The sequence below is a fragment of the Dipodomys merriami genome, unplaced genomic scaffold (assembly GCF_024711535.1).
Source record: "Dipodomys merriami isolate MVZ:Mamm:240054 unplaced genomic scaffold, mDipMer1.0.p SCAF_60, whole genome shotgun sequence".
NCBI classification, from domain to species: Eukaryota; Metazoa; Chordata; class Mammalia; order Rodentia; family Heteromyidae; genus Dipodomys; species Dipodomys merriami.
Genome location: NW_027206180.1, coordinates 8,065,272 through 8,089,321, shown reverse-complemented (window position 1 = coordinate 8,089,321; position 24,050 = coordinate 8,065,272). Strand labels below are relative to the sequence as shown.

The 24,050-nt window shown below is 53.6% G+C and overlaps 1 protein-coding gene across 22 annotated transcripts in view; it reads left to right on the top strand.

The window, feature by feature from the left end:
• The first annotated feature begins 270 nt into the window (after positions 1-270).
• Positions 271-24,050, top strand: part of LOC138814668 (C-Jun-amino-terminal kinase-interacting protein 3) — a 42,479-nt gene continuing 18,699 nt past the window's right edge. For 5 of the 22 annotated variants that reach the window (XM_070003802.1, XM_070003799.1, XM_070003803.1 and 2 more), the window contains exons 1-6: positions 272-717; positions 11,126-11,246; positions 16,715-16,785; positions 16,995-17,086; positions 18,625-18,648; positions 20,841-20,985. In XM_070003802.1, coding sequence (XP_069859903.1) covers positions 400-717; positions 11,126-11,246; positions 16,715-16,785; positions 16,995-17,086; positions 18,625-18,648; positions 20,841-20,985 — 771 coding nt within the window. In that variant the 5' untranslated portion in view covers positions 272-399. Of the gene's footprint in view, positions 718-11,125; positions 11,247-16,714; positions 16,786-16,994; positions 17,087-18,624; positions 18,649-20,840; positions 20,986-22,526; positions 23,449-24,050 lie in introns of those variants that run through there. The other 17 variants (XM_070003807.1, XM_070003805.1, XM_070003815.1 and 14 more) reach the window with 14 other exon arrangements.

The following is a 24,050-nucleotide window of genomic DNA, read 5'->3' as shown; positions in this document are numbered from 1 at the left end:
CCAGGCCTGAGCACCGGCGCGGGTGCGTCTGTGAGCGCACCGCCGGCCCGCGGCGCTCGGGCAGGGCCGGCCTGGGGACTGCAGCTGTCCGCGAGCCCAGGATGCCGGCTTGTGTCCGTGCGGCGGCGGGACGCCCTGCGGCCACGGGCAGAGCCGAGGCGCGGCCGCGAGCCCGGGCCACCCGGGGGCAAGCGCGGCCCGCAGCGCAGCGGCCGGCGCCTGACGTCATCGCGCGGGGCGGGGCGCCACCTCCCCGGGAGGCGGGACTTCCGGCGGGCGAGTGACGGGCGCGGCCTGGGCAGCGGCGGCGGCGACGCAGCCTGAGGCGACAGCGGCTGTCCGGTTCTCTCTGCGGCCTGCGGACCCGGGCGGCCGGAGCGGGCCGCGCTGGCGGCCACCATGATGGAGATCCAGATGGACGAGGGCGGCGGCGTGGTGGTGTACCAGGACGACTACTGCTCCGGCTCGGTGATGTCGGAGCGCGTGTCGGGCCTGGCGGGCTCCATCTACCGCGAGTTCGAGCGCCTCATCCACTGCTACGACGAGGAGGTGGTCAAGGAGCTCATGCCGCTGGTGGTGAACGTGCTGGAGAACCTGGACTCGGTGCTGAGCGAGAACCAGGAGCACGAGGTGGAGCTGGAGCTGCTGCGCGAGGACAACGAGCAGCTGCTCACGCAGTACGAGCGCGAGAAGGCGCTGCGCAGGCAGGCCGAGGAGGTGCGCGGGCCGGGGGCCGGGGCGGGGGCCGGGGCCGGGGCCGGGCCGAGGAGGTGCGCGGGCTGGGGGCTGGGGGCCGAGGAGGTGCGCGGGCCGGGGGCCGGGGCGGGGGCCGGGGGCCGGGGCCGGGGCCGAGGAGGTGCGCGGGCCGGGGGCCGGGGCCGGGGCCGGGGCCGAGGAGGTGCGCGGGCTGGGGGCTGGGGGCCGAGGAGGTGCGCGGGCCGGGGGCCGGGGCCGGGGCCGAGGAGGTGCGCGGGCCGGGGGCCGGGGCGGGGGCCGGGGCCGGAGCTGGGGCCGGGGCCGAGGAGGTGCGCGGGCCGGGGGCCGGGGCCGGGGGCCGGGGCCGGAGCTGGGGCCGGGGCCGAGGAGGTGCGCGGGCTGGGGGCTGGGGGCCGGGGCCGGGCCGAGGAGGTGCGCGGGCCGCGGCTGGGGGCCGGGGCCGGGCCGAGGAGGTGCGCGGGCCGGGGGCCGGGGCCGGGGCCGAGGAGGTGCGCGGGCCGGGGGCCGGGGCGGGGGCCGGGGCCGGAGCTGGGGCCGGGGCCGAGGAGGTGCGCGGGCCGGGGGCCGGGGCCGGGGGCCGGGGCCGGAGCTGGGGCCGGGGCCGAGGAGGTGCGCGGGCCGGGGGCCGGGGCCGAGGAGGTGCGCGGGCTGGGGGCTGGGGGCCGGGGCCGGGCCGAGGAGGTGCGCGGGCCGCGGCTGGGGGCCGGGGCCGGGCCGAGGAGGTGCGCGGGCCGTGGCCCGGGGCCGGGGGGAGGGCGGGGACGGGGGGCGGAGGTGCGCGGGCCGGGGGCCGGGGCTGGGGGCCGGGGCCGGGGGCCGGGCCGAGGAGGTGCGCGGGCCGGGGGCCGGGGGCCGGGGGCCGGGGGGAGGGCGGGGACGGGGGGCGGAGGTGCGCGGGCCGGGGGCCGGGGCTGGGGGCCGGGGGCCGGGGCCGGGGGCCGGGGGGAGGGCGGGGACGGGGGGCGGAGGTGCGCGGGCCGGGGGCCGGGGCTGGGGGCCGGGGGCCGGGGCCGGGGGCCGGGGGCCGGGGCCGGGGCCGGGGGCCGGGGCCGGGCCGAGGAGGTGCGCGGGCCGGGGGCCGGGGGCCGGGGGGAGGGCGGGGACGGGGGGCGGAGGTGCGCGGGCCGGGGGCCGGGGCTGGGGGCCGGGGCCGGGGGCCGGGGCCGGGGCCGGGGGCCGGGGGCCGGGGGGAGGGCGGGGACGGGAGGCGGAGGTGCGCGGGCTGGGGGCCGAGGAGCGGGGGGAGGGCGGGGACGGGGGGCGGAGGTGCGCGGGCCGGGCCGGGGCGCGCGGGCGGACCGTGGGGTGGGCGCGAGGCCGAGGAGGTGCGTGGGCCTCGCGCGGGCAGCCGCGCCGGGCCGGCGGTGGGGTCCGAGGCCGGGGCGGGGGCAGGGCAGGCCCGGGGATGCTGAGGCCCGCACGCGTCGGGGGAGAAAGCGGGCCGAGGCCCAGCGCAAGGTGTGGCCGCTGGCCACTCCCCTGTGAGCGATCCTCCGGGTCGCTGCAGGGCAGCGCTGTGCCTTCCTCTCCTCCGTGGGCAGACCCGCAGCCTGGCCTTGGCGGAACTCGGGGAACTGGGCTCCCTCTCCGCTCGCCTGTGACCTTGGCCACTGGGCTCGCCACTCAGGGTTTTGATTTTCCCCCTCACTCCGAGGAGCGAGTTGGTCTGCGTGGTCTCCAACCCCAGAAATTCGGTTCTTTGGGGGTGAAGGAGGTGTTACTTAGATCCGTGATAGAGCCTTCTTAAATGATGTTAAATTGCTCTTCGATCCGTGATAGAGCCTTCTTAAAGGATGTTAAATTGCTCTTCACTTGTCTTAGACTCCTAGAGACTAGGATTGAAAAGTGTTTTGGTAGTTTGGCTCTTTCTTAAACTAGGGTGGCTTGTGTCTTCACTTGGATCAAAGGGTATTTATCTTGAATCATTCTTATTTGCCATACTCTGCTTTTGGCTCTCGGTGTCTGGAGGGGCTGTTGTCTATCAGCTGGGATGGTCCATTCAAGATTGTCAGGCTGTATTTAAGAGCAGCTGGTGCGTGAGAGTTCAGGATGATCCCAGGCCTTTATTGGAGAAGGAATGAGGTCCTAAGAGGTGGAGGAGCTGGGCCAAGGTTACATGCCTCCACAGGTACCATTCCAAATTCAGAGTGTGCCCTAGAGCCTCGCCTGGAGTCTTCCTTCTCGGTCACATTGCAGTAGGGGGTGAGCCCCACCACTGCTCCCCCAGAAGTTTGGAATGCTGGGTTCTTCTGGCTCTGCCTTGGGGCTGTGGTCACCTCCCTGTGCTGGGCAGCTCACTCCACTGCGCTGAGCAGGATCTGCTCTGGGTCCTCCTTCAGTACCTGAACCAGACACCAGGTGTGTTTCTTTTCTTCATCCTGCATCTATCTGTGTGGTCAAAATAATGGATAAGGAGAGACTTAAAGAAGAAAACCAAAAACAAAAAAAAAAAAAAGAAGAAAACCAGAGTGGAGAGCATGAAGCTTGAGTGGTAGCCTTGTGGCTTAGAAATGAGCTCTGACTAGAGTAGGTACCCTGCTCTGTGCAGCGCCCTCCCTCTTATGCTCAGGATGGACAGAGACCACTGGGTATATGTAGTTTGCAGAGAGTGTGATAATGCCAAGACTCTCCACTGCCCCTGCTATTTCAAGAAGCTGCACAGAAGCTTCATGAGCAGAGCAGAAACAAACCAATGCTGGGCTGGCCAAGTGAAGGCTGTGGTTAAATTCTCCTAGCATGCCCTTGGAAAGACCTCAGGAGATGTTACGACTGAAGAAAAGGGCTAAATACTATAGATATTATTAGGTATTCTCGCACCTTTATGGAATCAAGCAGACATTTTCAGTTTTGTGGAAGAGACCACTGTGCACTACAGGCCAGCTCTTTTTCTAGATGGGGCCTGGTGATCACAGACGAGTGTAAGCCCCGGGGCTGAGGCAGGCAGTGGTGCAGGGGAACCGCCGTCAGCACATGCTGTCCCTTCCACTCCGCTCAGTTAGGCTTCGTCAGAGATGGGTAACCTGATCCACCAACAGCCTCTGAGAGAATCTGCCTTGAGCAGATTCTTGCCTATAATAACCGTAATGAGGTTCCCGGTAAGGCCCCTCTGGGATCCTGGCAGAGGGTCTCAATCCTGGAGTCTTCAGGTACCAGCCTGGATTGCACATCCACTGAGTTTCTCTCGGTCTCCAGGCCAGTGTCCACCCTCGTCAAGTGAGTGGGTTGCCAGAGGTGACAAGCTAGTTCCATCTCCAGTGCCCTGAAGAACTATGGCAAGGGGCTTTAGCACAGCCCAGTGGGGGCTCGGCAAGCCTTGCGTCTCATGGACTGTGCCTGGTAGTTGTGATTTGGACAATTTCTGATTGGACAGGTTCTGGTACAAAATGGTTTGACTGCTAGCACCAAGAGGACCACCCATGATCTTATAAATCTTGGAGGGAGGCTGTGTTTACTGTGTTCCCAGGCAGCAGAGCCTCTTTGCTTATCATGATCAAACACTTAAACTATAAGAGGAAAAATAATGAGGAACAGTATTAGTCATTATTTGCCTTAAATTATTCTATTCTAAAACAAAAAACAAACTCCCCCCCCAAAAAAAAAAAAACTGCTCATAGCAGCCCTCCACTCATCCCAAGCATCTCAGGCAGGTTCTCTGGCCATGAGACATGTATGCAGATATCAGCTGATGAGCTGATGATTTGGTTTTTATGCTATGTGAAGAAAGCATGTAAACAGAGGAAAATTAATTTTTTTAAATTTTTTTTGCCGGTCATGGGGCCTGAACTCTGGGTCTGGGCACTGTCCCTCAACTCTTCAGCTCAAGGCTAGTGTTCTACCACTTGAGCCACAGCTCCACATCTGGCTTTTTCTGCTTATGTGGTGCTAAGGAATCGAACCCAGGGCCTCATGCTTGCAAGGCATGCACTCTACCACTGAGCCACCTTCCCAGCCCCAACAGAGGAAAATTTTTGTTGTTAATACTGGGGCTTGAAGTTGGAGCCTTACACTATCCCTTGGCTTTATTGGTCATGAGGCTTGAACTTGGGTCCTGGGTGTTGTCCCTGAGCTCTTTTGGGGCAAGGCTAGCGATCTACTACTTTGAGCCTCAGTGCTACTTCCAGTTTTCTGGTGGTTAATTGGAGATAAAAATCTCATGGACTTTCCTGCCTAGACTGGCTTTTGAACTGTGATTCTCAGACCTCAGCCTTCTGAGTAGTGAGGATTACAGATGTGAGCCACCAGCACCAGGCTTTCCTTGGCTTTTTCTCTCAAGGCTGGCTCTCTACCATTTGAATCACATTTCTACTTTTGGCATTTTGCTGGTTAGTTGGAAATAAGAGTCTCAGACTTTTTTTTTTTTTTTTGTCATGGGGCTTGAACTTGGTCTGGGTGCTGTCCCTGAGCTGTTCAGCTCAAGGCAAGCGCTCTACCACTTGAGCTATAGCGCCACTTCCGGTTTTGTGGTGGTTAATTGGAGAGAAGAGTCTCACAGACTTTACTGCCTGAGCTGGCTTTGAACCATGATCCTCAGATCTCAGCCTCCCGAGTAGCTAGGATTACAGGGGTGAGCCACCAGGGCCCAGCCGAATCTCAGACTTTCTGCATGGACTGGCTTCAACCAACGATCATCAGATCTCAGCCTCCTGAGAAGCTCGGATTACAAGCATGAACCACCAGTGCCTGCTAGAGAGAGTTTGTCCCAAGACTTGTTTTTCTAAAAGCAATCTATTTCACAAAAGAACATTAAGGTAGAATTAAGCTGGGAGAAAAGAAAATCCTCCTTTCATAAGTGAATAGATTGAATCAGAATTTCTTGTTCTTGTCCCATATTACAAATAGTAAGTTCATCCTTATGTGAGGGATCCAGTCTGGAACCTAGTCCATTCTAGTCAAGGCATTGTACCATTGAGCTCTACCCACAGCCCCTGAGAGCAGTCTTAAACATTGATTTTTCTAGATGAAGCTCTTGAAAGGTGGTAGCCAGAGCTGCTTTTCCTCATTGCCTCCAAAAGGTGGTCCAGGGACTGGGAAGGTGGCTCAGTGGTAGAGCGCTTGCCTTGCATGCATGAGGCCCTGGGTTCGATTCCTTAGCACCAACCACATAAGCAGAAAAGGCCAGATGTGGCTCTGTGGCTCAAGTGGTAGAACACTAGCCTTGAGCTGAAGAGTTGAGGGACAGTGCCCAGGTCCAGAGTTCAAGCTCATGATGGACAAAAAAAAAAAAAAAGAAAGAGGGGGCTGGGAAGGTGGCTCAGTGGTAGAGTGCTTGCCTTGCATGCCTGAGGCCCTGGGTTCAATTCCTCAGCACCACATAAGCAAAAAGAAAAAAAGCCAGAAGTGGTGCTGTGGCTCAAGTGGTAGAGCTGAGGGACAGCGCCCAGGCCCAGAGTTCAGGCCCCACGACCGGACCCAAAAAAAAAAAAAAAAAAGGAAGAAAGAGAGAAAGAAAAGAAGGAAGGAAAGAGAGAAAGAGGAGGAAGGAAGCAAGAAAGAGAGAAAGAAAAAAAAAAGTAAGTTAGTTGGCCCAGTGTAGCAGTACCAGAGTTGCATTTACTTAAATTTTTTTTTAATTTTTTTTGTATTAAAAAATAATTCTCCACAGGCGCCAATGGCTTGCGCCTATAACCCTACTCAGGAGACTGAGATCTGAAGATCACAGTTCGAAGTTAGCCCAGGCAGGAAAGTCCATGAGACCACAATAATGGAAGAGGCACTTTAGCTCAAAGTGGCAGAATGCTAGTCTTGAACTCAGCACCCAGGACCCAAGTTTAAGCCCCATGACTGACAAAAAGAAAAAGAATAGATCCCCTGTGTCAGTGGGGATTGAGTCCGGAGCTTTGAGTGCGCTAGACAAGCACTGAATCACTGAACACACATGCCGTCTCACCACCACTTTGAAAGATGGAAACAAGTTCAGGAGCCATGAGCAGAAAGTGTGCTTGCCAGCCAGAAAGCATGGGGGAAGCCGGCCTGAGGCTGGGAGCCTCTGGACATCTCCCGTCTGCTGCCCGGCAGACTGGCGGTGGGACCAAGCACCAATGGAAACCAGTTCCTCCAAAATCAGGAGTCCTTATTTAAATACAACTACTTTTAAATGTTCTGCTTTCAATTAATATACAGAAAAAAACGGCAAAATGACCATGTTTTCCCATGTTGCTGAGATCCCAGGCTCCTGCCTACCCCTGCAGCCTCCTGTATTCTGGAGTAATCCCTTGTTCTCTGCTCTCTGTGACCTTGGCGTATGACAGTGCAGCTCTGTCACTTTGCAGGATATACTCCCCGGACGGTTTTCATGAGAGCAGGTGACCAGATGGAGGAAGGAAGGACCAGGACTGCTGAGCCTGTGGCCTCTGGCGCTGGGAGAGACGGGTGTCTGGGAGGGGCGCTGACCTAGAGGCTCTGCTTTGCTCAGGTTTCCCCTGAACTGGGAGGGACCTGGACTTCCACTTCCCAGTCTGTGCTGCTCTAGCGCCTTGTCCTCTAGGGCTTACCCAGCCACTCCTGTCTCCTCCTGACTCCTAGCATCTAATGGTACCAGGTCAGCCTGAGTGGTCCCCAGTAGCCCTCTGTTGGGCCTCCCGCTCGTGACCTTTCTTTTCTTGCGCTCTCCTCCCGGGCTCTGCACTGGAAAGTTACCAGCCTGTGTAGATGAGAAGGCAAGCCGGCTTCCACCTCTCCACACGCCGCTTGGGTCTGAGGGTCAGGGACTGTATTTGGAGCAGCAAATGGCTGCTGTCACTGCCTCTCCCTGCCTTAGAGAGGGCAGATAATCGTTCGTTTCAGGCCAGAAAGGAAGATGCTTTAGCAGTGGTTGGAATTTTTCAGTGGATACATTCCAGAGATCGTGGGTTGCTGCTATAGAAGAGCAGGTAGTGGAAGACGGGGCGGGCAGGACAGGGTGTCGGGTGTCGGCTGTCTAGGAAACGGCAGGGAGGAGGTGATGAAATCCTGCAGGGCTGGGGTGTCTGCTGGGAAAGCCTTTGCACTGGGAAGTGCTGTCAGGAATAGGATGGAGGCCTGGCCTTCCTTCTCTAGTAGTCTTCTCTTATTGGGAAGGGGCGTAGCACTGTCATTGAGGGTCCGCTGACATGCCCAGCTACACATGTTCAGTGCCCAGTTTGAGGAGTGTGTCGTCCCCACAATAAAGGAGGGAAAAGTGCCCACCACCCAGGCATTCCCTTCTGCAGTCCTGTCCTCTGCCTCCCTGCCCGCAGGAAACCACCTCTGCTTGCTGCTACACTGGATTAGTGTGCATCTTCTAGAGGTCTGTGGCGTGGAATTGTGCGGCATATATGCCTTTGATTTGTTTGGCTTTATTCACTCTGCAAGTTGTTGCCTGTATCCTCCCTCATTGTGGTGTTCCATTGTGTAAAGAACAATTCCATGGTTTGTTTGGGGTTTTTCTGGTTTTGTTTTGTTTTTGTCAGTCATGGGGCCTGAACTCTGGCCTGGGCACTGTCTCTCAGCTCTTTAGCTCAAGGCTAACGTTCTACCACTTGAGCCACAGCGCCACTTCTGGCTTTTTCTGCTTATGTGGTGCTGAGGAATCGAACCCAGGGCCTCATGCATGCAAGGCAAGCATTCTACCCCTGAGCCCCCTTCCCAGCCCTGTTTGGGGTTTTTTGTCTTACTGTATGTTCCAGGCTGGCCTTAAACTCAAGATCCTCCTGCCTTTGCCTCTCAGTGGGATTAGACATGTCTCCATGCTAGTTCCATTGTGTAGGGTTTTTTTGGGGGGGTCTTAGGGTACCTGACAGTATCAGGTCCGGGGCCTGTGCTTGCTAGGCAAGTGCCCTTCCACTGAACCTTGTACCTGGCTTGTTTTGCTTTAGCTATTTTTTAGGTACAATCTTGAATTTTCGACTGGGGCCAGCCTTAGCCTGAGATCTTCCTACCTTCTCCTCCCGTGGAGCTGGGGTCATGGTTTATATACCACAGCCTGCTTATTGCTTATTGAGATAGAGTCCCAGCCTTTGTCCCAGAGATCTGGGCCTTGAACCAAGACCCTTCTGAGTAGTGGGGGTAACTGCCATGAGCCACTAGGCCTGGCATTCTACTTTTTTTTTTTTTTTGGTGCTGGTCCTGGGGCTTGAACTCAGGTCCTGAGCTCTGTACCTGAGCTTTCTTTTGCTCAAGGCTACTGCTCTATCACATGAGCCACAGCTCTACTTCTAGCTTTTTGGTGATTAATTGGAGATAAGCATTTCACAAACTTTGCCGCCTAGGCTGACTTCAAACCACAATTCTCAGATCTCAGCCCTCAGCCGTGTGAGTATCTAGGATTACAGGCATGAGCCACCAGCTCCTGGCTTGAATACTGTTTTAAAATATATTGATAGTGAGAGGGAAGGTTGAAGTATGGCTTAAAACCATCTATTCAGCTGGGTATTGGTGGCTCATGCCTGTAATCCTAGATACTAAGGAAGCTGAGATCTGAATATCACAGTTCAAAGTCAGCCCATTGACTGAGCATCTGGTTATGTGCATGAAGCCCTGGGCTCAATCCCCAGCACCTTTCCTCCCCTTCCCTCACACAGCTCAACAATCAATAACGTGTTTATAATTCTTGTACTGATGGTATTCGCAGATAATTATTCAAAATCATTTATTTGATTTTTTTGTACAGTTGTAAAAAAAAGAAAAAAATCCTGTATTTTTCAAGCTGTAGGGTGTTTTTCTGTTTCTTTTTTCCCCTTCATTTTATCCAGCTTCCTTCTTGCTATAGCCTTTCCCCCACAGCCCCTTCCTCTGGGGTTTCCCACCCCCACTGATGGCACAGGCTGAGTCATCTTTCAAATGGAGCCGTGGGATGGGCTGCTATGGGAAGGACTTACACTGTGGGGCTGGGAAGGTGGCTTAGAGTAGAGTGCCTGCCCAGTATGCATGAGGCCCTGGGTGCCATTCCTCAGTACCACATACACAGAAAAAGCAGGAAGTGGCACTGTAGCTCAAGTGGCAGAGCACTCGCCTTGAGCAATAAAGAAGCTTAGGGACAGTGCCCAGGCCCAGAGTTCAAGCCCAGGACAGGTGGGGCGGGGGGCGGGGGGAACAACACTTCCACTATGGGGTCACAGCTGCACCTGTGCACACAAGTCGCTCTTCCAGACACACCCGGTAAAGTCTACCAGCTTTGTGTTCCTTGCTTTTGAGAAGTCTTTTTTTTTCTTAGCCATCCAGATATTTTGCTTTCTGCAAATGAATCTTTTTGATAATATTCCCATTTCCTACTCAGTAAAACTCAAGTGTTGGCACACCTCCTCTACCCTGATGCTGTGGGAGCAGGCGTTGCCTCCGTGCCTGGGCCTCTGCAGAGGCTGGGGCCACACTCGGCGCCTTCTTCACTCCACCTCTTCCAGCTCAGATCTGTCAAGAGTATCGCCTTTCAGTCTGGGCATGGTGTGTACACCTGTAATCCCAGCACGTGGGATGCTGAGACAGGAAAGATGGAGGGGCCAGCCCAGGCAAAGTTGTATTGGAATCCTCTCTCAAAAACAAAATTAAAAAGAAGAGATACAAAGTGACGGTGGCTCACGCCTGTAATCCTACTCAGGAGGCTGAGATCTGAGAATCAAGGTTCAAAGCCAGCCTGGGCAGGAAAGTCTGTGAGTCTCTCTTTTTTTTTTTTTTTGGTTGGTCATGGGGCTTGAACTCTGGGCTTGGGTGCTGTCCCTGCGCTCTTAGCTCAAGGTGAGCGCTCTATTGCTTGAGCCACAGCGCCACTTCTGGTTTTCGAGTGGTTTATTGGAAGTAATAGTCACGGACTTTCCTGCCAGGGCTGGCTTTGAACCGCAATCCTCAGATCTCAGCCTCCTGATTAGCTAGGGTTACAGGCTTGAGCCACTGGCACCCGGCTTTTGTGAGACTCTTATCTCCAATGAACCACCAGAAAACCGGAAATGGTGCTATGGCTCAAGTGGTAGAGCGATAGCCAACCTTGAGCTGAAGAGCTGAGGGACAGCACCCAAGCCCGAGTTCAAACCCCACAACCGAGGGGGGGGGGGAGCACAAGAGTAACGGGAAAAATTCTATTCTGTCGCACACAAGGCAAGCTAAAAATTCAAGATGGCAACAGTGGGGCATTAACCAAACCCAAGGTACATGAGGATACTCATGTACGAGAATTCCTAGTCCTTGGTGAAGTAGCTTCCAGAACAGTTTTGTATTCCTCTTGTGTGTTCTCGGGCCTTGTCTGTGCTGACGTTTGCCTGGAGCAGGGAGTGGCCCCTCAAAGGGATGGAGGAGGGTCTAGGACCAGGAGAGGCCCACTCTGCCCCCCACTGGCTGCTCCAGGCCTCAGAGGCGTGATTGGCCTCTTGGGTCTGTGACACTTGTGGTCCTTCCTGTAAAGGGCTGATGTTACCTCCTGAACGTAAACACTAACCAGGCCTGCTCTTGTTCCCAAACGCAGAAATTCATCGAGTTTGAAGATGCCTTGGAACAAGAGAAGAAAGAGCTACAAATCCAGGTGGAGCACTATGAGTTCCAGACACGCCAGCTGGAGTTGAAGGCCAAAAACTATGCAGATCAGAGTAAGTGGCTGAGGGAGAGATGACTCACAGTTGAATTGATGTAGCTCAGAATTGCCTTTGCCAAAAAGAGATTGGGGGCTGGGCACAGTGGTTTGTGCATGCTACTAGCTAGCTACAACAGAGATTGCCTTGCAAGATTACTGTTCAAGGCTAGCCAGGATAAAGAGTTAGCAAGATCACGTCTCAACCAATAAAAAAAAAAATGTGGGTATGGAAGTACATGCCTGTCGTCCCAACTACAAGGAAAGGTTTAAACAGGAAAATTATGTTTCAGGCTGGCTGGGGCAAAAATGCAAGACCTGCCAGATGCCCGTGGCTCACAACTGTCATCCTAGCTACTCAGTAGGCTGAGATCTGAGGATTGAAGTTCAAATCCAGCCCTGACATGAAAGTCTGTGAGACTCTTATCTCCAACTAAACACTAAAATTTTGTAGGGAAGCTGTAGCTCAAGTGGTTGAGCACTAGTCTTGAACACAAATGCTCAGGGACAGTGCCCAGGCCCTGAGTTGAAGACCCTATCTGAAAAATAACATAAAGAGGACTGGAAGCTTGGCTCAAGTTGTGTAGTATCTGCCTAGAAGCCAAATGTCAAGTCTCCAAGGGAAAAAAGAGGGGAGGGGGCCCAGTGGTGATTTTATTTTTCACCATCCTTTTCTCAATCGCTTATTTTATCTCTTCACACTACTCTGTTTCTTCCATCAGCCCCAGCTCCATTGTGGAAATAGGAAACTTAAGTAAATCCCATGGTCCTTTGGGTGCATGTATGGTTCTATAGAACCAAACACCCATCATCACGGGGTAAGCTAAGGAGTGCTGGTGGTGGTGGTGGTGGTGGCACTGGTGGCAGTGGACTGTAGTTACTGAATCATGGAGGGCATCATCACTGGTCAAGGGTTCTGTAGGAGAACCCTGCCCCAAAGGCCCAGCGAAGAAGGGATGTTTCTTGAATGTTACTATAAGACATTTATTTTAGTCTCCAGAACTGTATTTAAACAGTAGTCTTGGAACTATTTAATACTGGTTTAATTAGATGGCTGAAACTCATCACTGCTTCCCTGGTTATCTTAGATGGTAGCTGCCTCTATTTCTCTGAAATGTTAAAGCCAAATAAGAGGAACAACTGCTTTGATAGTTGGACTGGTGTCTATCCCAGGTCAAGACTTGGAGGCCGCTGGGAGGTTGGCTCAGTGGTAGAGTGCTTGCCTTGCATGCATGAGGCCCTGGGTTCGATTCCTCAAGCACCACATAAACAGAAAAAGCTGGAAGTGGCGCTGTGGCTCAAGTGGTAGAGCGCTAGCCTTGACCTGAAGAGCTGAGGGACAGTGCCCAGGCCCAGAGTTCAGGCCCCACAACCGACAAAAAAAAAAAAGACTTGGAGGCCACTGTGCTAAGCAAATGGCCTCAGTGGGTCAGGGCAGTAAGTGAGTCAGCCCATTTAGACATGTGCAGATAAAACACTCAGTAATTACACAGGCCTATAATCCTTCCTTGGCGTAGAAAACATTTCATTGTGGGGCTGGGAATGTGGCTTAGTGTGAGTGTTTGTCTAGCATGCAGGAAGCCCTGGGTTCGAGTCCACAGTACCACATAAAAAAAGGAAGTGGCGCTGTGGTAGAGTGCTAGCCTTGAGCACAGAGAGGCTCAGGGACAGTGCCCAGGCCCTGAGTTCAAGCTCCAGGACTGACCAACAAGAAAAGAAGAAAAAGAAAACATTTCACTGTGAAAACTGAAAACATTTCACTGTGAAAACTTCCCAGCCACTTTCTTAGAGGAAAAAACAATATTGACTCAGATTACAGACTGAAGTGATTCACGGGGTCAGCCCAGCCTGAGGACGGGACACATGCCCAGACAGCCTGTCCCTCCCTCTGTGGACCAGAACAAGAGGCCAGGCTCAGAACACAGCGGGCATACAGGGTCCTCTTCCCTCTGACAGCCACTGGTGTGTGTGTTGCCAGTCAGTGTGGATGAGTCACACGATCACACACCAATTCCTATGAGTCATGTGTACTCTGGGTGCTGAAGCCTAAGACACTTGTACTCTGTGCCAGTGTCTGTCAGTTACATGAGTGCAGGGTGACAGTGCTTGGAAATCATGTGTCCTGATGTCTGTGCATCACATGTACACTGAGTACTGATGTCTCTTCAGTTACATGTGTGCTGATGCCACTGTCTGCAAGTCACACGTACACTGGTGTCCTTTCTACTGGGGTCCACAGTGCTATGGGCTCTTGGAGGGAGAGCGGAGGAGCCTGCACCTACAAAGGAGTCACACCACGCGAACACAGGACGCTGCCAGACCACAGAGCAAAGTGCAGACCAAAGTGAAGCGGGGAACACAACATTCATTAAATTCATTTTTCCCTAATTTTTTATTGTGATTAAGTGGTTACATAATTTCCCAAATTTCACAGTATTGTGGGATAGTGATACTCAGTTAAAGTAACGAACACATTCTAACTTTCCTGGAGCAAATTGTCTATCACGGTCTATAACATTTATGAGTTCTATGAGCTTCAGTTATTTCTTCCACATTGGGTGGTATGTACCTTTCTTTTGTTTTGCATAGCATCAGCTGTTCCCTCTTTCCCACTTGTTCCCTCCCTCCCATCACTGCCATTGAGTTGCTTAGTTCATTTTGGTCAATGTCCAGTGCAGCTGATGGGTCCCGCTGTTGTATGTTTTTCCCTGATTTTCTCTAGTTCTGTGTCATCCTCCTGGTTTCCCTCCGGTGTACACATATATACCATACATGTGATCAGCAGCATGGGGTTATTTAGTAGTGATTCGACCAGATGAGTGGAAGTCCTTTGTTTCTTAAGTCTTGTTAATTTTGTCATATTATCTTACATTTTGGATTAAACATCCACTTATCAGGGAGACCATGTGCCATTTGTCTCTTTGCATTTGGCTTACCTTGCTCAACATGATTTCTTCTAGCTCCATCCATTTCCCTGAAAATGCCATTATTTTGTCCTTTCTAATGGCTGCATAATAGTCCATTGTGTATAGATACCACATTTTTTTTTTTTTTTTTGGTCGGTTGTGGGGCTTGAACTCTGGGCCTGAGCGCTGTCCCTCAGCTCTTCAGCTCAAGGCCAACGCTCTACCACTTGAGTTACAGAGCCACTTCCGGTTTTCTGGTGGTTTATTGGAGATAGGAGTCTCACAGTCTTTCCTGCCTGGGCTGGCTTTGAACCGTGATCCTCAGATCTCAGACTCCTGAGTAGCTAGGATTACAGGCGTGAGCCACCAGTGCCCGGCTAGATACCACAATTTTTGGATCCATTCATCTGTGGTGGGATATCTGGGTTGTTTCCATATCCTGGCTATTGTGAACAGTGCTGCAATAAACATGGAGGTGCATGTGTCCTTGTATACTGTTTTCCGAAGTGGTTGTATAAGTGTACATTCCCACCAGCAGTGTAATATGGTTTTTCTTTCTCCGCATCCCCTCCAGCATTTGTCGTTTGACTTTAGGCTGTGGGCCTAAAGTCTGACTGGGGTAAGGTGGTATCTCAGGGTTGTCTTTATTTGCATTTCCTTCACAATCAGGGATGGTAAACATTTCCTCATGTGTTTCTTTGCCATTTTTATCTCTTCTTTTAAGAAGTCTCTTTAGTTCCCTTGTCCATTTAGTAATTGGATTGTTAGGTTTGGGAGGGATTAGTTTCTTGAGTTCCTTGTATATACTGGATATTAACCCCTTGTCTGATGTATTGCTGGTAAATATTTTTTCCCAGTTAATTTCTAGCTTGGTTGCTATAGCTTTAGCTGTGCAGAAACTTTTTATTTTAAGGTAGTCCCTTTTGTTGAGTCTCTCTCCAATTTGTTATAACCCTGGGAGGGGGGACCAAGATGGTGATGGGACAGTAGGGAAATGCCACAGCTTTCTCCAACCAAAAAGAGAGTTCGTGTTCCAATACTTAATTTCTCCGAGAGACTGACAACAACAAAATGATGAACACCCTGAGGGGCTGGGAAGGTGGTTCAGTGGTAGAGTGTTTGCCTCCCATGCATGAGGCCCTGGGTTCAATTCCTCAGCACCACATACACAGAAAAAGCCAGAAGTGGTGCTGTGGCTCAAGTGGTAGAACGCTAGCCTTGAGCTGAAGAGCTGAGGGACAGCGCCCAGGCCCAGACTTCAGACCCATGACCAAAGGAAAAAAAAAAGATGAACACCCCGAAAAAAACAGGAGGTGGGAAAAAAACAAAAAAGAAAGAAAAGGAAGAATTTCAGAACAGAGAAGCACAAAGACCCCTCCCCCAACCTTTACTGGCCACGCAGCAATGCCCCAAGCCGCGGCCGGCCCGGCCCAGCAGGGGCTGCCGAGTCCCCAGAGACATGGGGTCGGCTGCAGCTCACCCATGCAGAAGACGCCCGAGTTACCAGTGTTGGACCCGCTGATCACGACAGAGAAACCTCCGAGCCTGGAGCCTGCACAGATCCCACCCTGCCCCTCACTCTCCGAGCAGACATCGGGAGGTCAAAATCAGTGGGCCATGTCACTGTGCCACCAGAGCCCAGGACATGCCTTTGTCCCCTTCCCCTCTTGGTGGCCTGAGGACAGAGGTTGGATAGAGGGGCTGAGGAAGGCATCCACGCAGCGTGGCCACTGTCTGTATTGGTGGCCACACTAATGGGTCACTGGCACTGCTGCTAGTTAGTCCACTGGGCAGGCACCTGTGGGACCCAAGCCCCCCTCCCCAGCGCCCCACTTTACAGGGGCCTCACTGCAGCCTGGAGGGGCACATCCAGACGCGGCCTTCCCAACCTGGCGCCAGTACCCGTACACATGTAAGACTGGCTCCATCTTAGTTGACTTTGATATTCTATCTAATATGTCTTAGGTTACTCCATTGAATCCTTTTTTTTTTTTTTTTTTTTTTGTCGGTGGTGGGCCTGGGCGCTATCCCTCAGCTCAAGGCTAGCGCTCTACCCCTTGAGCCACAGTACCACTTCCAGCTTTTTTTGTGTATGTGGTGCTGAAGAATCGAACCCAGGGACTCATGTATGCAAGTCAAGCACTCTACCGCTGAGCCACCTTCCCAGCCATTGAATTCTTTTCATGAGTTTCTCACGGTAGCTTGTCGGTTTCTCTTGTGGTGCTAATAATTCCTTGCTAAGCAAATTGTCTGCCACTGAGCTACCCCTTCCTGCCCCCAAGTGCTCATTCCCTTCTCATCTACCATTTGTGAGTTTAGTGGTGATTCAGGAATTCTTGGCCATTCTGAAGAGAAATCACGTTTATGCATTTGAACCTTGCTGGTATTATTAAGAGTGGGGAATTCTCACATATGTGTGGCACATACTATGTGTCACCCAAACTGGTCACAGCCTGCCTCCTGTGGAGCAGGGAAGCTGTACCAGTCAACATCAGGTGCTAGAGTCTGGCTGTGGCCCAGGGCAGAGGTAGTAAGTCCCTCCGTGGGCAGCGCAGCTGACCACAGTGCTTGTGTCTTCTAGTCTCCAGGCTGGAGGAGCGGGAGTCGGAGATGAAGAAGGAGTACAATGCCCTGCACCAGCGGCACACAGAGGTAGGCACCATGGCATCCGCCCCAGGGTTCAAGGGAGTGAGCGTTGATGCAGCCTAACGTCTACCATTTGCCAGTGGAGCACCTTCTCTGGTGTCGCCTTTGTCTGGTTAAATCCATTCCTCTGAACTTGGCTATTTCCGTCTGAGCACAGTGTGGACTATAACACTGGGGCCCGGCAGGCAGCACTAATGACAGACCCCTCTTGACAGATGATTCAGACCTACGTGGAGCACATCGAGAGATCCAAGATGCAGCAGGTTGGGGGCAGTAGCCAGACAGAAGGCAGCCTGCCAGGGCGGAGGTAGGTCACTAAGGGCGCAGTTCTGGCCGGAGGAGGGTGTGGCAGGGGGTCAAGTCTGTCTCTCAGGCTCACTGTCATTGCTCACTGCTTGTAGATTCCATGTCTACAAATTTGCCACTCACTAAAATGCATGGGAAACCTCAGAATCATACTTATTGCACTGTCTCAAGTCATGCTTTGAGAAAACATGCAGGCTCTTGATCAAACCAAATTGGGCAGCGTTCAGCCTAATGAGCTGGCTTAGAAGCCCAGATCCAGAATGTGTTAGCTGGGGCTACTCTATCACCAGAGGCTTCTGAGCTTGTCTACCAGGATGAGTTTGGTGGTTCTAATACTAGGATCTCTGAGAAATACTTAAGCATTTCTCCTTAGAGCAGTAGTTCAGTGTTCATGAGTTTGTGTTGGAGGAAGCTAGACCATATTACCACTGACTGTCTTGATAGGAGGAGGCCAGGCCGGCTTGCAGGCAAGACTGTCTCCCTCCCTCCGTGGGGCAGGACAGTGCCAGAAGATCGCAGCCCTCTGCCGGGCCCAGGCCCCAGCTCCGCTGCTGGTCTCACTCTGCCGGGCCCAGGCCCCAGCTCAGCTGCTGGTCTCACTCTGCCGGGCCCAGGCCCCAGCTCAGCTGCTGGTCTCACTCTGCCGGGCCCAGGCCCCAGCTCAGCTGCTGGTCTCACTCTGCCGGGCCCAGGCCCCAGCTCAGCTGCTGGTCTCACTCAGGCCCAGGCCCCAGCTCAGCTGCTGGTCTCACTCTGCCGGGCCCAGGCCCCAGCTCAGCTGCTGGTCTCACTCTGGCAGCAAGACGAAGCTGCCAAAGCCCAGCTCCTTCCCCACTTCCTGTGGCTTTGAACTCAGGGCCTAGGCACTGTCCTTGAGCTTCTTTTGCTCAAAGTTAGCAGTCTACCATTTGAGCCACAGCTCTACTTCCGGCTTTTTCTGTGTATGTGGTGCTGAGAAATCAAACCCAGGGCTTCATGCCTGCTAGGCAAGCGCTCTGCCACCAGCCACACTCCCGGCCCCTCCTTCCCCACTCTTCGTACCACTTGAGTCAGGACAGAGCTGTACCACCAGCTTCTGGAAACAGTGTCAAAGGTCATGTCCAGGAGGTTAGGGTCTGGACACGTCTCTGGAATGACCTCATTGGGAGCTCTAGCTCAGGCACAGAATGCACAGGCACTAGCAGGAGCCTGTGTGCATCTGTGTGCTCCATCACCCCCTCTCCCCCCACCCCCGTGCCGAAGTCCTCACATGTCCCTGGTGCTTCCGTGACTGGACACGTGTCCACTGGACACTGTCCTGCTACACAGTCCCTGTCTGGAGGTCTCTTGTCAAAGCCAAGGTTTGTGCACGGCATGTGTGCCCTTGCAGACATCTGTTTGTGACTGTAGTTGTGTAGCGGGGGTGTAGGGCGGGCCCCCAGTCTCACCATCACTGTCTGTGCGCTTTCCCTCACCTTCTGTCTCTAATGTGATCTCCTTGTCCTGCGCTCTGTGCTGTCGCCGCTGTGTGCTGGCCATTGTGTCTGTCGCTGCCTTCAGTCCTCGCCAGTCATGGAGGAAAAGGTAAAGCCTGAAGGTTGTTGTCTGCCATGGGCTGGGGTCCACTTGGAACTTGAGACAGTCTTAGGAGGGCCAGAATAGCTTTTGGTTTTCATCACAAGCACGTTTCTTGATTAGCATAGACCTATTTTCTATACCCCGAACAGCAGATCAAAAGTACTTGCAAATGCCTTCATAAGCTGGGCACCAGTGGTTCACTCCTGTAAGCTAGCTCCTCAGGAGTCTGAGATCTTAGGATCACAGTTCAAAGCCAGCCCGGACAGGAAAGCCATGAGACTTTTACCTCCAGTTAACCACCAGAAAACCGGAAGTGGTGCTGTGGCTCACGTGGTAGAGCACTAGCCTTGAGCTGAAGAGCTGAGGGACAGCGCCCAGGCCCAGAGTTCAGGCCAAGTCCAAGCCCCATAACTGCAAAAAAAAAAAAAAAAAAAAAAAAAAAAAAAAAAAAAATCCCTTCACAGGACGGGTCTGATGGTCCCTTTTCACACTCCAAATCACCAGTGAGGAGCATGTAGCCAAGCACTGCCCGGCACTGACTGGAGCCATCATGCCCCCGCCACTCTCAGGTGGTTCTGGCCCAGTACGATCACGTAGCAGCTCTGCATCCCAAGTAGGCTTGATTGGCACTGGTGGGCAGCATCGCCCCAGGGTGATAGTCTGGAGAAGATGGCCGTTTGCCCACCCCTGGGGCCGTGAGGATACGATAAATGGATAAGAAGGCTGGCCTTTGCGTGAGCCCCATCAGTCAGCAACACCTCCACAGAGATGTTCACCTGGCTCAGCAACCAGGTCCAAATGAGATTCTGTAGGGAAGAGCAAGGGCAAAATACCCTGTCCCTGATTACAGATAAACTTCCAGTAGACATAGCAACCTGGCTGAGCATGGAACATGTCTGCTGTCCACACTGGAATTGAGTGGTCTGTTGTCTGTTCGTCACCCTTTTTGTGAGGCAGGAGTCCCTTCCCCCACTCTCATCCTCATGGCATCTCGTAACAGCTGGGATGGCCCTGCTTTGGGACCTGTATTCTTCCCAGGGTCATGAGTAGAAGTCCTTAATGGGGTCAGGACTGGTCCCCAGGGTGTTTTCCAGACCAGAATCGGGAACTCAAGGATGCAAAGTCTGGGCAAGGGGGCTGGAAGCCTGGTGGCAGACAGGGGTGTGGCCTTCGCCAGCCTGAGCTGTGTAGCATTTCAGTAGCCCAGAGACCTTGCTGAATATGGTCAGTTGCTCAGTGCAGCTGAGCCACAGAGGTTCTGGTACCTGGGCAGAACAGAGCCGTCCATCTGTACGCGGGTTTCAGGACCCTTTTAGGCCTTGCCCAGTAACCAGCACAGGCCTGTCCTCTGCAAAGGGTCCTTGGAGCGCAACTGCCTCCTGTCCTGTTTCAGCACGATGCCTTCTACAGCTCCAGACTGGAGGGGAAGCAAAGGGGCTGGGGGCAGGACTGCGCCGTGTACCCAAGAGGCAAAGGCAGGGCTCACAGCCACCGTGACAGGGAGGCAGATCTCGGCTTTGTCTTGGCAAAAGTCACCACTCAAAGCGAACAGTTACTGCCTGCCTGGCTCCAGAAAACACTACAGGTGCTCTGTGGGACTGCTAGTGCTGGCATTTGTCCCTCAGCTCTTCAGCTCAAGGCTTTTTCTGCCTATGTGGTGCTGAAGAATCGAACCCAGGGGGCTGGGAAGATGGCTCAGTGGTAGAGTGCTTGCCTTGCATGCCTGAGGCCCTGGGTTCGATTCCTCAGCACCACATAAGCAAAAATAAAAAAAAAAAGCCGGAAGTGGCGCTGTGGCTCAAGTGGTAGAGTGCTAGCCTTGAGCTGAAGAGCTGAGGGACAGCGCCCAGGCCCAGAGTTCAGGCCCCACGACCGGACCCAAAAAAAAAAAAAAAAAAAAGAATCGAACCCAGGGCCTCATGCATACACAGCAAGCACTCTACCACTGAGCCACCTTCCCCGCTATTGGTGTCTTTTTAAAGGTGAACTAAATGAAATAGGAAATCACAACATGACAGAAGAGGAAAGGTTACATAGGGTCATAAGTGGAGATGCCCCCAAAGATATAGACAGGGCCGCATAGCAATTACCTTCCCAAGCAGCACACCCCACCGTGTGCGTGTGTTAAGAGAGACTCCTGCTCCCTTATATGCCTCCAGCTAGCCATCTGCTTTCTCTTCTTCTCCCTCCCACTCCAGCAGGAAGGAGCGCCCCACCTCTCTGAACGTCTTCCCCCTGGCTGATGGCATGGTACGTGCACAGATGGGGGGCAAGCTCGTGCCTGCGGGGGACCACTGGCACCTGAGTGACCTCGGCCAGCTTCAGTCCAGCTCCAGCTACCAGGTTTTGTAGCCGTGCGTGGAGTGAGGGCCCCTGCTGCTGGCGTCCCACATCCATCTCGGGGACACAACTCTGTGCATCTCTCCCTGAGTTAGTCCACCCTCCGCTGATGTGAGTCAGGGATAGAGAAACCAAGCCAGGTGTCGGGAGGTGTGGGGTCTCAGATGGACCCTTTGCTGTCACAGCTACTCTTTGTGGCCTTGTCCTGGTACCTGTTAACCCAGGCTATGACTCTCTGCCTCTCAGACCATTCTGCAATCTGATACCTATATGAGGGCCGAGCTTAGCAATGCTGTGCTAAGCACACTCCCAAACACATGCCTTCTGTCACACCGTTAGGATACCTGTTGCTTCTGCTCTCATGAGCCTTTAGAAACGAGAGTCCCAGGTCTGATTTCTGCTAGGAGGGGACAAGCTCCCTCGTAGCCCCTTCTCCACATGTCCCTGGTAACTCTCCTTACTACAGGTTGAGGAACAGGATCTCCCCGCTCCTCCACCCCAGGTGTGCACAGCCTACCAGTGAGTGTACTTTAAAGGTGGCACCCAGAGAGGGCCAGGTCACATTCAGGGCCCCAGATGCCTTGCCATAGTTGGGTGTATGCCTCAGACTATCTGAAAGACATAGCAGACAGGGTCATGGCTACGCTGCCAGGTAAGACCTGCCTTCCTTGGGTAGAAGGAGAGATCTTGGCTCCAGTGGATTCAGGGAGGCATTGGGGGACACCTACAGAGTCAACAAGGCCCCGGGACTCCGGGCTGGGGGGGCAGGCGGGTGAGGGTCCAAGGCTTTGGAAATCTCCCTGCTGCTCCTTTGGCTGACTGTCCTTCCACCTGTATCCAGCTTGCCTTCGAGGGCTGTTGCATGCTGCCAGCTCTGTCAGAAGGTGACACCACTGCTTCTGCTCTTGTTCCTGGGGGGAGCGTGTCTCTGAGACACAGAGATGCCTGTCTGCTTTTCACTGTCCTGCTGTTGGTGGTGCCCTGGGAAGAGGGCAGCAAGGCCTATGGGCCAGCCGGTTATGCCAGCCGCCCTCGCCCACCTGTACCTGCTCACACCAGGCCTGTGGTAGGGCTACCCTGTAAGCATCTGTAGAAACCTCTGAAAACCAGATGGAGCCCACCTGCCCTGTCCTGCTCCGGGCACCTGCTCGGGTCCTTGTCTGGAGCAGCTTTCCTGGCCACACTGTCTTCTCTCCCTACCACCTTGTCTGGAATAGTCTTGCCATAAATCGTAGTGTTTCATGTTTTAGTTCATTCTGTGTTTTGTTTGGTTTATCTTGTTTTTAAAAGGTAATTACATTTACGTTCTTTTAATTTCATGTTCCAGATTTTAAGGATTTTCTAATTTCTTAATTTTTTGTTTTGTTTTTTTTGTTTTGTTTTTTTTTGTTTTTGTTTTTATGTACTGTAGTGTTTTAACCAAACAGTTGTGACTACTCATGGTGAGGAAAGACCGCTAAGAGTGTGGGGTCTTTGCAATACATTGGAGGTCACTGCTCCCGTTGATGTTAGGAGGTTGAGAGGTTTGCCTTAGGTAAGTGTCAGCCAGGGGGAGTGTCCCCTGGGTAAGTGGCGGTCCTGTAGGATAACAGAGCTGGGGCTCTGGGGGCAGCCTGGCCAGAGGGCAGGAGCCCCACCGTGACCAACAGGGTGCCTGCAGTCAGGGGAACACGGCCGTTAAGGAAGGTGGTCTGGAAATGTGTTTGGCTCATGCCCCTGGCTTTAGCCCAGCCTGAGTGGAGTCCCTAGTTTGCCCTTGCTGGGTAGTAGCTGAGGCCTGCATCTGGTGGGCACCTGGTGCCCCTGATGTGGGGCAGGTGCAAGTTCTTAGCGAGCTGCACCTGACGGACCTGTGTGAGCCAGCTTCGCCTTCTTTACCACTCCTTCTCATGGTGGGCATGAAATGTAGCCTGCATCCAGCTCAGACCAAAAATGCAGACATGAAGCTGCTCCTACACCAGAGGGGCTGCTCCCTGGGCACCGCTGGTGTGTGGGCACTGTGGGGCAGCATCCCTGACCTCTGCCAGTTCTGTGTGGTGACAGCAAAGCTGTCCCTGCATCTCAGTCGCCCCTTGAGAGGCTGTTGTAGAAGGTATGTGGCACTTTGAGATTTCTTGTGTAGAGACTCAGGAAGCTGGTGAATGTCTTGCCCTGAGGGGCCCCTGAGCCTGCAGAGAGTCAGGCCACCACAGTTGTACAACTGCCCCAGAGTGCACTTCTCAGTTCAAGCCCCGCCCTCACCCCGCTCTGGACAGGGAGGATCATACACCTTCCTCTCCACTCCCCGACCCTCCTTTGGGGACCCCGAAACCAGTACAGGGAGCCTCCTTGGTTTCCCCAGCTGTTCTCCTCTGCCGTGAGGGAGCACAGAGAAGAGACCAAGGGGACACAAAGGCCATCTTCTGCCTGGGCGTCCCAGATGACCAGGACAATACTCAGGGTCATGTGGTCTTCCATATGTCTTAAGTAAGTATGAGGAGTGTTTAGGGGCAATTTTTGTTGATATTGTCCAGATTTATATATTTATTTTTATTTTATTTCATTTTTTATTTATTGTCAATCATGGGGCTTGAACTCTGGGCCTGGGCGCTGTCCCTGAGCGATTCGGCTCAAGGTGACTGCTCTATCACTTGAGCCACAGCACCACTAGACTTTCCTGCCCAGGCTGGCTTTGAACCATGATCCTCATAGGATTACCGGCACCCAGCTTGTCCAAAATTTTTAACAGGAAATACCATAAGAAAACAATGTGTTTCATGTTCCATACCCTCAAATAGACACTGCTTTTTTTTTTTTTTTTTTTTTTTTTTCCAGTCCTAGGGCTTGAACTCAGGGCCTGGGCTCTGTCCCTAAGCCTCTCTGTGGTCAAGGCTGGCACTCTACCCCATAAGCCACAGCACCACTCCCAGCTTTTTCTGTTTATGTGGTACTGAGGAATCGAACCCAGGGCCTCATGCATGCTAGGCAAGCGCTCTACCACTGAGCCACATTCCCAGCCCCCTAAAGAGATTCTTTAGCACTAACTACAGTGTATAAAAAACTGAGCTTTCTCCCTCACACCGTTGGTA